At 40.2% G+C, this 15,869-nt stretch overlaps 1 protein-coding gene across 9 annotated transcripts in view; it reads right to left on the reverse strand.

Annotated features, from left to right (window-relative positions):
* Positions 1-15,869, reverse strand: part of SORBS2 (sorbin and SH3 domain containing 2) — a 143,537-nt gene that overhangs the window by 81,225 nt on the left and 46,443 nt on the right. For all 9 annotated transcript variants that reach the window (XM_081127211.1, XM_081127216.1, XM_081127212.1 and 6 more), the window contains one exon: positions 2,240-2,289. In XM_081127211.1, coding sequence (XP_080983337.1) covers positions 2,240-2,249 — 10 coding nt within the window. In that variant the 5' untranslated portion in view covers positions 2,250-2,289. The remainder of the gene's footprint in view (positions 1-2,239; positions 2,290-15,869) is intronic.

Consider the following 15,869-nt stretch of genomic DNA (forward strand, 5'->3'; position numbering starts at 1 on the left):
GACTTGCACCCCCTCCCTCCCACATGCAAGACTCTTGGGAGCTATTTCTACTCCTGAAAACGCTCATATGGGTAAATCACATACTATGAATTATTTCATGTCTTTCTCTCTTTCCTTTCTTCCATAGTTAAGATTTGCCTTAGGAAATAAAGGGTCACAAATTCTTAGAGTGGAAATATAGCATGTTTTGTATATACTTTTATATATCGTCCAGATACTTTAGTCTAAAAATTGAACACATGTCCTTTGGCTCATTTATTTTGTATTTGACTAAAAACAAAGAGCTGCTTTGCTTTAAAATATATATATTTTTTTACTTTAGTGACTGACACATAGATATTTAAATAGTAATATATATCTTTAATGATTGGTAGGTAGATAATGACGGCTAATTGTATTTGTTAGATATTTAAGTACTAATTTTTACTTCATTTTGAGATATAGCAACACTGCTTTTTTCACCTTCCTACAGCAATATGTACACATATTTTTTTAAAGTGGTATGTTTTTATAGCAACACTATAGTATTGGTTTGGAATTTTAAACAAAGGGTTTGTCACTTCTTACCAAGTTTGAATATCATATTTTACATGCATATGCATATGTAGGTTCACCCATATAAGCAAAATAAATGCAAATTAGCATTCTGCATGGAGCCAAGCTCATTCCTTTTCAATAGAGGATGCCTTAAAGGGTTATAGCCATGCTGCTGTAGCAGTAACTTGGCTCAAGTACCCCGGGGACCTAAACAAATTTACAAATTTCTATTTGCCTACTTGCCACTAGAGATTGAATCCTGTGAATGGAAAGATTAATTATTGAATGCATTGTACATGCATGGATATGGCATCTTTAGTATAACCACATGTTATACCTCTGTCATAAGAGGGTGATAATAAATAGGAAAATCAGCGCTCCACAAAGTGAAGGATATTGGGAAGTTGTGTCTTAAGTCAACTTAAGTCTGTGAGGCGATGTCTCAGAACAATTAGGGAACTTCTGTGCCTTCCCATAGTGTTATTAGCTGTGGAAATAAAACTTCCTCGTGTGGACAGCCTGCTGGACCGACTATAGCTTCACAACACTACTTACCCTGGTTCAGCTATGGGCCGTCTACTCTGTTTGCTTTCTTCAGTCTCCTTCACCTAATAATGTTTCTTCTTCCATTTCCTGTGTCTAATTCCCACACCTCCCATTGTCCAAATGCCTTTGCTTGGTTCATTTCCAGGGTTACAATTTCTCTGGATTTCTGAGTCTTCCTTGTATATTTTGACTGTCCCCAGTATCCCCATCTTGCCTGTTGCTCTGCACACCTGTAGGTTGTCTACATCCCCAGTGGCCAGCCGGCCTAGAGTTCAGAGGTCAGCCAGAGCAGGCTTCTGCCAAGGGGCAGCCACAGAATCACGGGGAGTGGGCCATGTGTCCACACTTGGCCAAGGGATTAGACAGTGGTTCTCACCAGTGGTTGCTAATCCTCCCTTGATAACAAGAGACTGCAAACTTGCTGGTGATTGCTTGCAGATAAGAGTATTTTTTGTACACAAATTACAAAATTTCAGTGAGAAAGTTGTTTTCCAGAATTACCTAAAACCAAATATAAAGATTTCAGGGGGGAAAAGGTGAAATGTATGCTAAATCATTTCTACTATGGAAAAAAATATGTATGTACATAGCATGTACCACAAACACTTTTACAATTAATCTGTATACAATACAGAGTTCAGAGGCATCCATGTTATTAAGCGAATTAGAGATAATATTCTCACATTTGAAAATATAATGCTTATGACTTTAGGTGTATTGTGCATATGGATTAATTAAGCTGATTTCACAAAAAGCTTTGGCACTGTCTGCTGACTGTCAACATAAAGGGTTTACAGAATGGGAAATTTAAATATTTTCTACTAGAGCAATTTGCCTTTGAATTTAGCCTATTCTAAGAGGGGTTTCAAATGTATGTGTGCAAATGAGATACTACCTCTTTCTATGGTATGTAGGAGTTAATTTCAAGATATGATTTACAGAAAAGGGAGAAAGGGTAGATAAAACCCCAAATTCTGTTTTTGGTTGCTATAAGATTGGAGCAAAAAGACAAAGTAAGTAATGAATTTGTACTATCCATCTAATCAGAAACTCAGTACACATTTAGGATCAGCAGAGTGCTAAACTAATGATTTAGGACCAAGATGATTTTTAGAGAACAAGGCTGAGAAGTTTAAAACTAACAGAGATGGCATACCTGTGTTCATTTTGACCTTGGAGGGTTTGTTATTAAAGTCTTCAGTTTCCCTGTAGAAAAAAAATGGTGTATTAATTTGTTCACTAGCACGTGGAACAAAACATCATGAACACGTGATTGGTTTTTTTGTTTTGTTTTGGGGTACCTGCGAGTTCATATCACATTAAAATTGGTCTTATTTAAACCAGGGTTTAATAAGGTGGGCAGAATTTATAATTCTATTGAAGTTAAAGTTCAGTTATTGGTCCTATGATCATAACCATAAACTTGTTTTTATTTAATAGTGACCATTAATGGATGAAAATGGAGAGAAGTTCTCATTTAAAAAATTCAATTTCTTCCACAAACATTTATAACTAGCAGGTTTTGTTCTTTAAGTCTGAAAAGATCATTAGTTATTAAGTGTCACCTCTCAGAATTTTAAAATATACCTGGGAACTTTGAAATCATTACCGTACATTGTTCAATTTATTACCAGGGAGTATTTAATGTATTTAATATATATTTTGAACACATAGCCAAGGAGGATGAGATTCATCTACTTTTTTAAGATGCAGGAACTAAATGGTTACCACAAAACCCATTTCTGTTTCTGTATCAGATACTGTGGTTTCTCCCAGTGAAGTGTTTGATGTATAACAATTGAGATTAAGTCATTAGAAATGGCTGCGGAATGGTGATTGTAGTAGAAAAACGTTATTTTAATGTGTATTATTTTATGGAGTGTGAGATGACTTAGTTCTTTCCCTGGCTTATTGTCTTAGCCCATTTTTAGAGTTTCTGGTTTACCCACACCCCAAGACTGAAGAGGAAGGACATTCTCTCATAGGAAGCAAATCTCCTAAGAGCAAGAACTCCTTGAAGACGTTCAGCCCCAGCCACTCCGCCTCTGCACCTGGGGGGCTATAGTTGCATGAATGGGAACTTCCCCAACACCACAGTCACCAAGTTGCCATGTACATTAGCACTCTAACATCTGATAATCTAAAAAACTTATTTATACTTTATGAATGAGTGGGGATAACGTTGAAATGAAGTCATCTGTCATGATCATCAAGAAAGACTTTCCATAACTCTGTTTTCCTTCTGTCTCTCTAAAGAGCACCAAATGATCTCCCTGGCCTTCTAGTCTTTGCCGGTTCTCGCCCTCTCCCCCTTTCAGAACACTCTCCTGGCCCTACCTGCCCTGTTCTCTTCATCATCGATCGTTTTCTTCCACTATGGCCATTGCAATTCACCTCTGATGGGAAGCTTGGTTATGTTCATTACTGCTGTGAAAATCTAATAATAAAATCAAAATGCGAACACCCACGAAATATGATACCTATCTTCTCCCCAGGGTGGGGGAAGAAATGGTGAAATAAAATAGCATGAAAATAGTCATAATTAGGGAGCTATTTCTAGTCATATTTTTAATGATTTACTAGAGAAATACTTATTTGGGGGGACTTTAATTTAAAAAAAAATTAAGTCCATAAATGTAACCAGTTTTCACCAGATGGTTTCACCTGCATCATTTATCTAGAGCAGTTATATTTATATTTAGCAACTATTGTTGGAGATTATAGCATTACTGGATATTCAAATTTTATGAATTTATACTTTCTATTTGGAAAAATGTCTATTAGGCTATTAATTTTTGCAAATTTATTGGGAAAGACATTTGTGACAATTATAAAACATGGACTGTAGCTACTGATTATTTTACAGATCTTTATAATATGAAAGGGAGAGACTGAATTTGCATATTGAAACAAATTGAAAAATTATACAAAGAAAAAAAATAGCATGAAAAAATACACTTAAACAATATAATTATGAACCAAGAGGAAAAAGCTTTTATCTTTTATGATTAGAATGAATTAACTAATACCTTGGTAATCAATAAATACTATGAACAAAATCACAGAACTGATATTCACCCCAATTTATTTTTTAGAGTTATAAACTGAAAACAACGCAGATGATATTCTTGCTCTGTAGTGTTTTCAAATCACCCGATTGTGTCCACTGTCCTACTGACCACTGAACGCCCAGTACCATGACGTTACTGTGAATTTTGCAATAAAATTTCATAGGCAATTGACTTCAAAATGTGATCAGGGGAAACTTTATCAAGACGAACTTTATACCTTATTTTTCAGTGTGTACGAATCAACAGGCACATTCTCCTCCCTCCCTTTCATTAGAATACACAGGAAAATATAACACGTCACTAAGAAACTGCTTGGTAGCCTTGACGCCACCTGTAGTGACGAGATGCCCGCGAACCCGGGGAGAAGGTCGGTGCGGGAGCCTTGAGAAAGCCCCGTCAAACTCCTTATTTTAATCTCGCAGTAGCAAAACTCCTAATATGTTAACCTTAAATGGACAAAGTAAATGGAAAGGAAAAGCCTCAGGGGATGTCTGTGACCCAGGCTAAAACAAGAAGAGATAAACATTCCCCAGAAACTGAGGATTAAGAACATTCCCCAAATTCTCCTTTGTCAATTCTTTTCAGACCCTTGATGTTCAAAACTGTTCTCAGTTTTAAAACTGAACGACACAGAGAATGCTTGGTCTGGAATGATACTGATTGATGAAATATCAAGTATGTTTAGAAGGTTAGGCCCTCAGAGAACAAATACATAAAAAATAAAACTAATAAAAAATAATGGTGCTTTTTATACCAAGTCAGAGGGCTGATTGTCGACATTTGTTGTTTGAATTCAACTGCACACATTTACAAAATATCTGACACTCAAACAGTAAAATAGGATTAGCAGGAACAAAGACAGGCGCCACGAATGCTTGAGCTTTTCATCTTTAAAGTGATATATCCTGTTACTTATAGATGTAATTTGTGAGGTTTTTAGACTTCACATTGTTGTAGATGTCAAAATATGAAATGACTAACTTCCTAATCAGGCAAGACGTTTTCCAGTTGTTAAAAGAAGAGCCGTGGTGACGGAGCCCTCCAGTGGAACCCAAAACTGAAAAGCTCCTTGGGTGACTAATAGAAATGCCCGATTCTATTTCCATTATTTGCACTAAGGCCATTAACAAATCCAAGGCAGAGAAGTCTCTTTAGACGATTTAAACTGAAGCGGATCTAATCTCTTTTGTTCTGTTCTGAAAGTGTCTTTGATTGGACTTATATAACAAGCACAGTTTATTCTGGGAAGCATCGGATTCCTAGAGTGTTTGCATGCTACCAGAGGACACAGTATTTCAAGTATTTCCTTAAATTGGAATTGAACCAGGGCCAAGGCAGTGAGAACCGACGATAAAATGCAGACTCCCTTGAACCTCAGCAGATAATCCAGAGCAAAGAACTCTGTGCATTAGAGCATCAAAATGATTGTCAACAGGAGGGTGGGGCTGTATTTACTGAAATTCAGTTCTTGCCAAAGTTTTATATAAAAGGCAACTTTATAGGCATCAGAGTTTGTGTATAGCAACAGGTTTGCTTTTTGTTTGGGTGGGGGCAGCTTCATCCCCAACATGCATATGGCAATAGATTGTGTTGGTTGCTCATGGGTGGGCAACATCAGTTTGTGTCTACAGTCCTAATTCTGCTTGAATTTCTTCTGTTATCAGACATCCCATTTATCTATGAATCAGAACAGCCTTTTATTCCCAGCATGCATTGGACAGTAGACGGGGTAATTTCACTTTTGAATTAGGGTCCTAAGAAGATGTTTAGTTGTTCATGCACAGGCAACAAAGTGACTTTGTGCCCATAATCCTATAACTCGGCTTGAATTCTTTTGATTATCAGCGATCTCATTTTGAAGGGGAGCAGAGGCAAATCCTTTCCTCAGTTTTGGGCAAGAATTCTGTGTGTTATTTTATTTCTGTAGACTACAACCGAAGCACCCAGGCCTACACTACAGGACTAAACTTTAGCTTGGTTAACGTGAGAAGTTGCCTAAAAGATTTTTTTGTGGGATAATTTTAATCCAATAATTGCTAGGGCTATTTTGAAATTAACTTTATTCACAGCTCATACACAGTATTATTCAGAATAAAGGACACACAGTCTAAGTGGTAAGAAAACATGGAGGGATGTTTGATTTTTTTTTTTTTAAGAGAGAAATTTTAAACATAAGAAGTAAAAAATGATGCCTGTTAAGGTTATGCACCAGATTTAACCTGAATTTACTTTGAAATGGGAGCATGTGCACCCCTCTTTCTGGATAAACTACCCCAAGTGGTCAATGCATTTCTCTCTCTCCCCACCCCCTCCCTGACCGTGGTAGGAATAGAAGTATTCATAAGTGGCAAACGATTTCATTTTTTAATTATAGACAAATGACTTAATGTAGGTTGATGACATTTATTTTTATTTATCTTTTCTAATACTATGTCAAATAAGCTGCTTTGAAATTGCACAGGAAATACCCCAAGTAGTTTATCTTGTCCTTTACAGTCCCCCAGTTTAGAAACATAAGACTCCACCTCAACTCCTCTTCCGAATGGTTACTCTAGATTGATGGCCAGTATAGGACACCAGCTCAGAGGCTCCTTTGCCTCTGGTGGGTGCTCCAGTCATCACAGTCCACAGGGAGTGTGGTTGTGCACACTCGGCCTCCGCAATGGGAACTCTCAATTCCCCCCCAGCATTCCTGAGCTGGTGGTGCCTGGGATGGGTCTTTAGTTTTCAGGAGCCAAATTATTCACAGCCTTTATGCATGAGTGCTGGGGTCGGGGCGCATTCAACATCATTTGTAGGAACACGATGAAAGCACCATGAAGGGTGAAGAACCAAAGCACACGAGGCCGTTGGTTATTTTTACAAGCAAATACAGAGTATTTTTAATTACACCAAATAACCCAATTCCTGGATAAATGTCCTGAAGAACAGCACCATGTGTTTTTCAAGGAAATCAGCAATTTTCCTTTTGAGTCTTTACAAACAGGAGCTAATGAAAATACTTACAGATTTCCCCTCAAGACTACACTGGTTAAGTAAGCGGTCACCACCTGGTGGACAATTCTCTGTCGGATGCTGTTCCAAGGCCTTGGCGCCTGTGATCACCCTCGTATTTAACTGCAAAAGAATGCTGACTTCTTTACACTTTGAATGGTCCTGAGAAGTAATGTTGCTCTAGGATCTCACTTCCAAGGTATCCTCTACTTCTATGTTGTAAAACTAACAGATGATTCCAGGTACATCTAAATACTTACAAACACATTGTTTTTCCCAAGACAGAGCTATTTGGGTAACTTGATAGTACAGTCCTAGAAAAACTCCACTGGCTTCTATTATGACGTCAAAAGCCAAGTGGATTCCTAATGAAAATGAATCGGAGGCCTAACGGACATCGTCAAAGACACGAAGAATGACAGCAGAGGGACGCGTGCTATAGGTGAGCCGAACAGTGCTGGAAGGAGAGGTCTCAGTCGGGCAGACTTGGATCCAAATCTCAGTTCTGCCATACCCAGCCGACTAAATCATTTCTGCCAGTGTCATTACCATCTTCTTCAGCAGCAGGAGCAAACCCACCCCTCCCCAAGGTACCCCCAGTCCGGCCAACTGGCACCACCCCCACCCCCAATATTTCAGACAGTATGTGAGGCAGATCGTTCGTTACCTTTGACTGAGTCTTGAGAAAATAATCTAGGCTTTCCTGAAAACACATGGGATGTTATTTTATTGCCTTATACTGAAACGTGCAATTATGGTTTATTAGGTTAATTTCTATGTATTTTCGCATCTTCTAATTATCCACCCCCAACTTAGCAACATAATGGAACTGGAAAGAAGTTCTGTTTTCCAGGCACTTTTCTTGCCTCCTTAAACAGAGCTTTCCTTTAGCTGAGGCTCCCCCCTACCCCATACTGCAGGGAACAAGAGACAGACAGACATAAAGAAATCGTTTAATCCAACACTTGTCTCCTAGCCCAGCTAAGCCACTGCTGCTCAGCCTAAAGGAATGTGACACTTCAAGGTTGTGGCAATTAGTCTTTTAAAGACCCTTTTCATTACCTGTGACAGCTTATAACCCAAGGTGATGGCTGGAGGAAGGAGATGTCTATAAAATGTCACATAAAGAATCGTGTGACAAATTGCAGAGTGATAGCATCCTGATATCAGCCATTCCTGTCTAGTTTGCTAAGTGAAAGTATCTTCCTTTCTTTTCACCGTTGTATAAAGTACCATGAATTTCAATTTTGAGGGGCAAATCTCTGATTATTTACAAGAACCATTTACTGATTCCTTTTCTGTTTGGAAGAAGTAAAACTGTCTCTATTTGCTGATGACATAATACTCCATAGAGTATACCCTAAGACTCCATGAAATGACTTCTGGTATCAGAAATGTAATATTATTATTATTATTTACATACTGCCATTCCTTTGGAGTGCAAGATGGTTCCCTAGATTTCAGCAAGAAATTTAGCATAAATCTTCATGACATCTCTGTGCACTAAGTGTAAAAATGCTAGTGGAATCCTAGGTGAATGAAAACTTTTCCGGAGTGCCTCTCCCTGGCTGTGTGTCTTCAACATTTTTATTTTGGGGGAAAATTGGGTGGCAGGTTTATCAATTCTACAGAAGGCACACATACAAGAGAGGAATAGGTAATGCATAGAAGGGAGGAATATGCTGACAGACTGAGTTAAACTTTAACTGGGGTAAACAAGAAGTTCTGCAACTTGGCTAAACCAAATCATTTCATGATTAGGTTGAAAAGACTGATGTCTCATAATCTTATCTGCAATAAGTCTAGGGACTTCAGGGGGCTGTGAACTCACTAAAATATAATTAAATCAGTATATAGATGAACAGTGGTTGTATAAATCAAAGAAGATTATGGTCCCACTTTTACAGCCACACTGGGGCCTCATTGCCTAGATTTTAAAGTGTCCTCTTTTTGTGTTGGTCCGTGAACTAGCTTGGCATGGATATGACTTCCTGGGCAGGCTTTAGGGGCTGTCCCTGAATGCTTGAAGGGAGCCTAGATGAGGCCACTGAGGGATTTGGGGGGACACTAGCGTAGGCTGCCAGGTGAGTGTTGGCAGCAATAAGAAAACTTATTGACATGTACCCTGATGTTTTATTTCATCTCAGGCAATTCATCCCAGTGGCTTTTAGGGTTAATGCTCTTAAAAATCCAAATTTATGCTTCGCATTGACTGGAAGACAGATGGACAACAGTAGCAGCTGGAAGGTTCAATATTCCCTTAAGATGTACCTGAATTTAAGAAACATGATATCCAAATGAGACTTTCTCTATGCCTGGCATTTTTCTTCTGTTATTTTCTTTTTTATTAAATTTTTTGGGGGTGACATTGGTTAATAAGATTACATAGGTTTCAAGTGTACATTTCTGTATACATGATCTGTATATTGCCTTGTGTGCCCACTACCCTAAGTCAGATCATCTTCTGTCACCATATTTGATCTATGCTGTGTTTTTAACAATTGGGTTTACAACTCTCATCAGAACTGAGTGCGTTCAGGCTTCTGAATTATACAGCAAAACGGAGGGTGATATCTATTGCCCTTTGGTTCAGCAAAACGCCAACCCAAATGACCTCATTTCTCGTTCTAACCCGCTCACACGGTCCCAGCTTTCTTGGTTTTTTCTACCTAATATAGCCCTCATACCCTGACACTATTTAAAGCTACGGCTTTCACTCAATACTCCAAAATAGGAAAAGAAAACAATATACAAATTTTTACTTAAGTTATACATTGGAGCACTAGTGAAACTTACTTTGAACAAAGATTTTGTTGGTTCATAATACCCTTACGTAGTTGACATGCTGGCTAAATCTAGAAATGGTTGAAACACTTTTTAAGATGTTGGGTATATTTAAACATATGTAGTTAAATCTTATTTGATTTACTCTTTATTAGTCCCCCCCCCCTTATCTATGGAAACAAGCTCTCCGCTTTCTTCCTTTTATCCTGGACTTTCGCTGCTCTTTGAAAGCAGAAAAGACTTCATCCCTCTTCCCAGCTGCAGAAGGGCAGGAGCTCTTTGAGGGCAGGCTGGTTTCACCTGCAGGGTGGGCTGGGGCACAGGGTCATGACCGTCAGGACCCACCCTAGGCCTTTTGTTCACTGGATTATTCTACTTCAGGCTCACAGGTAGAGACTGTCTCCACCTGGGCATCCCCATACAAGTATCTGATACTCATTGACTTCAATACCATTTCTTCTCTTTTAATGGAAAGTGAAAGCATTTCATTTCTCTTGCAGCATTTGGTAATTAATGGAAAGCTAGAAACTGTGTTGTGACCGGGTGCCACTATACTGATTCCAGCAAATGTATTTCAGGAGAGCGATCACGTTTCAATAGTACATAGAAAATTTCTAATATGCTCACATTATTGTTGGGAGGTTGGCCGCCTGCCCTTCCTTTATCAGAGTAAGGGCAGGAAAATGTAGCTCATCATATTGCAATATGTAAATGTGTCAAATCAACATGTTGTACACCTTCAACTTACACAATGTTATATGTCAATTATATCTCAGTTTAAAGAAAAAAAAGAAAATTTAGCTCATATTGGGAGAGAGCAAAAGATAACTGATGGGCCAAAAAGTTAACAACTTTCTTATGGGAGAGGCAAGGTCAGAAATATACATATACTAATATACATACGCTAATTCAATAGCTAGGAAGTGGCAGAGTCAGGATTCAAGCCTTATATATGAATGTGTGCTTGAGCAAATCCCTGCTTAAAAAAAAAGAAAACTTAGAGAACTTAAGAAACATGCCCAAGACCACACACCTATTAACTAGCAGTGTCAAGTTTGGGAGCCCAGGCAATTTGGCTTTAGAATTTGTGTTCTTAGACGTTGCGCTATGATGTCTTTCTCAGATCTAAGACCCTGAAGGATTACAACAGCTCATAATATATAACTTGGCTATTGACTAGAGTTTGAGTGTAGGGCTGCCATAATTTGGACCCATCAATGGATGGTACACCCTGTAATGAGCAATACTGAAAATGTTCATAATGACCCTAAAACACATTTCATATAAACTTTCTTGTATATTTTTAAATGGGAATAAAGTTCCTTGCAAATTTGCTTCAATGAGATGATCACTGCTTTTGATGGTAAAGGCATACCCCTGAGACAGTGGTGGCAGTCCTCTGATGTCTTTCTCAGGACCTCTCTGAGCTATCACTCAGGGTCACCGTCACAGGCTGCCCAGCCCCACCTTCGTTCCCCTTTAAGGAGCCAGGCTTCTTCTATGCCTTTGCGCTAAGGGAGCAATCTGGACCCTGGCGACACTCACAAAATCAGAAAATGAGCTGAAGGCTGAGGCGACTTGGATTCTCACTTCCCAGAGGAGGAGCTGCTCCTACATGAAGAGCAAACACGCTCATGGGTCAGCAGAGCAGCCTGCTCGAAAATGAATGGAAGTCTTGGAGCGCATTTCAAGCATCTCTGCCCTGAGATTTACATATAGTCCTACAAAATACCCCATAATAAATACAGCTGGGCAAAAAGAGGCTTACGGCTGTTCCTATGGAAAATAATACCATGGTCGATACAAGAATAAACTGGGTTTCGCGTATTCACAACTGTAAACCTATTTCTGCCCCCTTCTGTAATATTCAGTCAAGAAGCTACGTTGCCATAGCCACACGTAAAATACAAAGATGGGAAACACCGACGGCACTTGTTTTCTTTGCAGGCACCAAAGCCATCACCACACCGCCCTCTGTGGCTCCACTAGCTTGCTGTTCATCCTGATTAGGAAGGTGTAGTCTCAAGAGGAAGCAAGCCATCAGATGGGTGAGTCATGTTTTAGTGAGAATCACAGAAACATTCAAAAATGAAATCATTTTATTCAGCCGAACCAACTTTATAAAAAGTAAATTACTTCATTTACATTTGGCAAAAGACTAGCTAGCTATTTTGAGTCCCCCTGGAATTATCGCAGGGTTCTTTCCACCCCCCGTGACGCCCGCCGCTATCTCTGTCCCTTCCTCCCTCCCGGTGCCTCCCTGGTCGTGCAAATGACAACCTTCCAGTCGTTAAAGCCGCGGGGAAAGGCCCTGCAATAGCAATATTTTCCAAGTGAGCATCTTTCAAAGATGCAAATGCAGTACTTTCAAGACAGTTTAATACTATCTCTATCGTTGCTTTTAAAATCTGGATGAGAACATTATGTGAGGACTTCCAAACTTTAGCTATATTTGTATCTATCTCCCTGTGTTTGAGTGTATGCTTCTCTCTTCTCTCCCCTTTCTCCATGCAGATTTTTCAATATATATCAACACTTAAAAGTCAGAGCTGATTATGTATAAACTTGAATTCCTCTTCTTTTATTGGTCAAAAATTTCAGTTCAGTTCTTACTGTGAACCAAAGATCTCTCCAGTCTTTTCTGTAAGGAAAGGAAACTAAGTTTACAATAAAGGAGCTTACGTTTTGCTGAAACTAAATGGCGGGTTCCAAAGAAAAGACCAATCATTTGTAACAGGGTAGGAATAATTATTGGTGACTTCTCCAATTTTCCAAGTGTTTGTCATGCATTTTTGTTACTTTTCAAATGAAATGAAAATAAGCATCTGAGTAAATCAGAGCACACTCACATACCTACATTCACAAGAATATAAAAGAATACGTCCACGGGGCTCGGCAGGAAGATCGGCCTCCTCTTTCCTATCACACACCTGCATGCTCCCTCTGACACCTTCGATGTCATCAAAATCCCGTCTTCACGTATCCAAACCACACACTTGCTTTTCAAAGCTTGGTTCAAGCTGTCCACATCTCCCCACCCCGGCCCAGCCCCCCACATCTTTGCCTGTTTCCACAGGCTTGGCCCGGGCGCCAGTCACCTGACATTGAATCGTAAACTCCCTTGCAGCCTCTGCCGCCACTGCCGTTTTATTTAACTTCTCATATGCGTCGACTGCCTTTCTCACTATGGAATAGGCACCTTAAGGGGAGAGACAAAGTCACGTAAAGTTTTTAACTTCAGTTTCTTCATCTGTAAAAATAAGGGAACTAGAGCTCTAATTTTTGGCAACTCTAGCATCCTATGATTCTTGTTCCTAGGACTGACCGTCACACCATCGTTGTCTTAACTTTGCTTTCACAGATCTGTCCCTCACCTGGAGCTGTCCCTCACTGTCCCTAAGCTCTGAGATACAGAGTGCTGCCTCCGTCCCGAGGCCTGCTGGCTGCGGATGCCTTATTGTTTCTCACCTTGGGACAGAAAATAGTATCATGTCAGTGCCCAGATGGCATAAAGTATTCAAACTTATTACTGATGTCATTTTTTGTTAAATAAGCAACAGGGAATTTTTCTAGTGCTGATAGAGTGTGTCTGAGGTCTTCTATTTTATTTTAGATCTGCATTTACCCTCAATTTTCAAGAGCGATGAGATGTGTTTTCCCCGTCGTGACTTCAGTCCTTTCCCGCGTGATGGCGTGATGCCTGTATTTGCATTCTGGCTGTCAGCTCCCAGCACTGACGTGTTTTTTTGTGTTTGACTTTGTTGAGTGTATAAGACACCTGACTGCTTTCATGCTGTAGGAGCCCCTACCTTATCAGTTACAAAACTTTAGTCGTGTATTAGCCGTGACTGCTAATGACAAAGTGAGCATTTGCACAGCGTGGGAGGTGAGCAGATAGGCTGCCAGGAGAGATGCCCGAGACCACGCTGCCTGATGGAGCTCAGGGAAATCGGGCTCTTCGGGGAAACACTGATGGGCCTTAAGAGACGCAAAGCTGAGCCATAGCTCTATTAGAAAACTGCAAATAAATATGGCCAAAACATAACAAGTGTATCACTCACTAGATTTTTGGAATTATTTTAAAACCAATTTAATGCCTTCTACAATCCAACAAGATAGAGTTGTGTAAGAGATGCAGACAACTTGTTTGTACAGATACCTTGTTCCTCAAGTTCAACTAGAGTATTTTGTAGGAATTTATGGTTCTAAGCGATGTTTTAGTTCATGTGGCCTCTTGCTATATATATAACATCATCCAAGTGAGTGCTAAGGGACAAAACACCTATAACAGTCGCAGAAAAGGTGAAGCATGTCTTTGGCGTCCTGCCACCCTTGTTCCGAGTTTTCATCTCCCATCATCTTTTTGCATTATTTTTTTGTTTCATCACAAGCAGAATTCCCAAACTTGTCTTGGGGGTAGGCAATCGTACTTGAGGCAGTCTCAGAGTAAGATGTGATGTGTTTGAAAAAGGGGCTATATAGCCCGGCTGGTGTGGCTCAGCGGTTGAGCATCGACCTAGGATCCAGGAGATCGCGGTTCGGTTCCTGGTCAGGGCACATGCCCGGGTTGCGGGCTCGATCCCCAGTGGGGGTGTGTGTGTAGGAGGCAGCCGATCAATGACTCTCTCATCATTGATGTTTCTATCTCTCTCTCCCTCTCCCTTCCTCTCTCTGAAATCAATAAAAATATATTTTAAAAAAGAAAAGAAAAAGGGGCTATATAACCGAAATTATAGCTATTTGAAGAATCCTAAATTTACTTCTCCAGCCCCTGCCTGTCCTCAGAATGCCAGAGTCGGAATATCAACTGCTATTCACTATGTCCGCTTAGATGTCCATCGGGCACATCAGCCTGACCTCTCATTCCACGCCATCACCCACCCATCCTTTCCTCCTTTAGCACCTCTCTTCTCTGTAAACAGCAAAGCCAGACCAAAGCCAGTGACATGACATTTGACTCATGCTTCCCCTTACCTCCCTTCCCCTCATTCATGAGCAAATCCTGCTCTCTCTGCCTTTAAAGTAGATCCAGAATCCAAATGCTTTTCATCACCTTCTCCACTCACACCTTAGTCTAAATCTGAAATGTTTCAGTAGCCTTACGATTGGTCTTCTGTCCACTGATACGACCCGCATTCTACTGTTCCCAAAGTACTTAAAACGATGTCTCCAAAATCTGAGATCGCTTATCTTCCTGTTCAAAACCCCTCGAAGGCCTCCCATCTCCATCCTCACCAGGCCTGCAGGGCCCTCCATGTCCTGGGTCCTGTGTTACTGGCTTTGTTCTACCACTCTCTTTGCTCACTCTGTTCCAGGCTCTCCCACCCTCACTGCTCCTTGAACATGCCAGGCCCAAAGGATCCCAGAGTCTTTCCTCTGCCTGGAATACTCCTTCTACACATCTCCAGCTCTCTCCTTTCGTTCTTCAGGTCCATGCTCAAACAGCACCTATCAGAGACCTTTCCTACCCACCCCATATAAAAATGCCCTCCTCATTTCCTTTACCCTCAGAGTTTCTCCTTCAGAGCAGTCTTACCAATCTCAGCCTACATGTTCGTTTATTATCTCTTTCCCACCATAAGAATGTAAATTCAGAAGACCGGGGATTGTTATCAGGAGAGACTCAGGCAGGAAATTCAGTCACTGGGTGGAGTCTACAGCAGAGTTCCGCCTACACGCCGGCACCCACGGCCCTACACAGTTAGGTAGTTAGGGGAGGGGATGAGTGTTACAAGTTGCTGAAATCAGTCTTCACTCTTTCCTTTAGGAAGTGCAAAGAGGTAGTCAACTTTAACGGCTTTACCACGTAGGCAGCTGTGAGAAATACTGCTGCTGTGGACAAGAGTGCAAGAGAAAGTCAAAGAGTGGGACAACTCAGTGCTTTATAACTTGATCAATAGAAACTATAATCATTATTATTTGCTAATTGCTCACTGT

Source organism: Miniopterus schreibersii (assembly GCF_964146895.1).
Source record: "Miniopterus schreibersii genome assembly, chromosome: 2".
In the NCBI taxonomy this organism is placed as follows: Eukaryota; Metazoa; Chordata; class Mammalia; order Chiroptera; family Miniopteridae; genus Miniopterus; species Miniopterus schreibersii.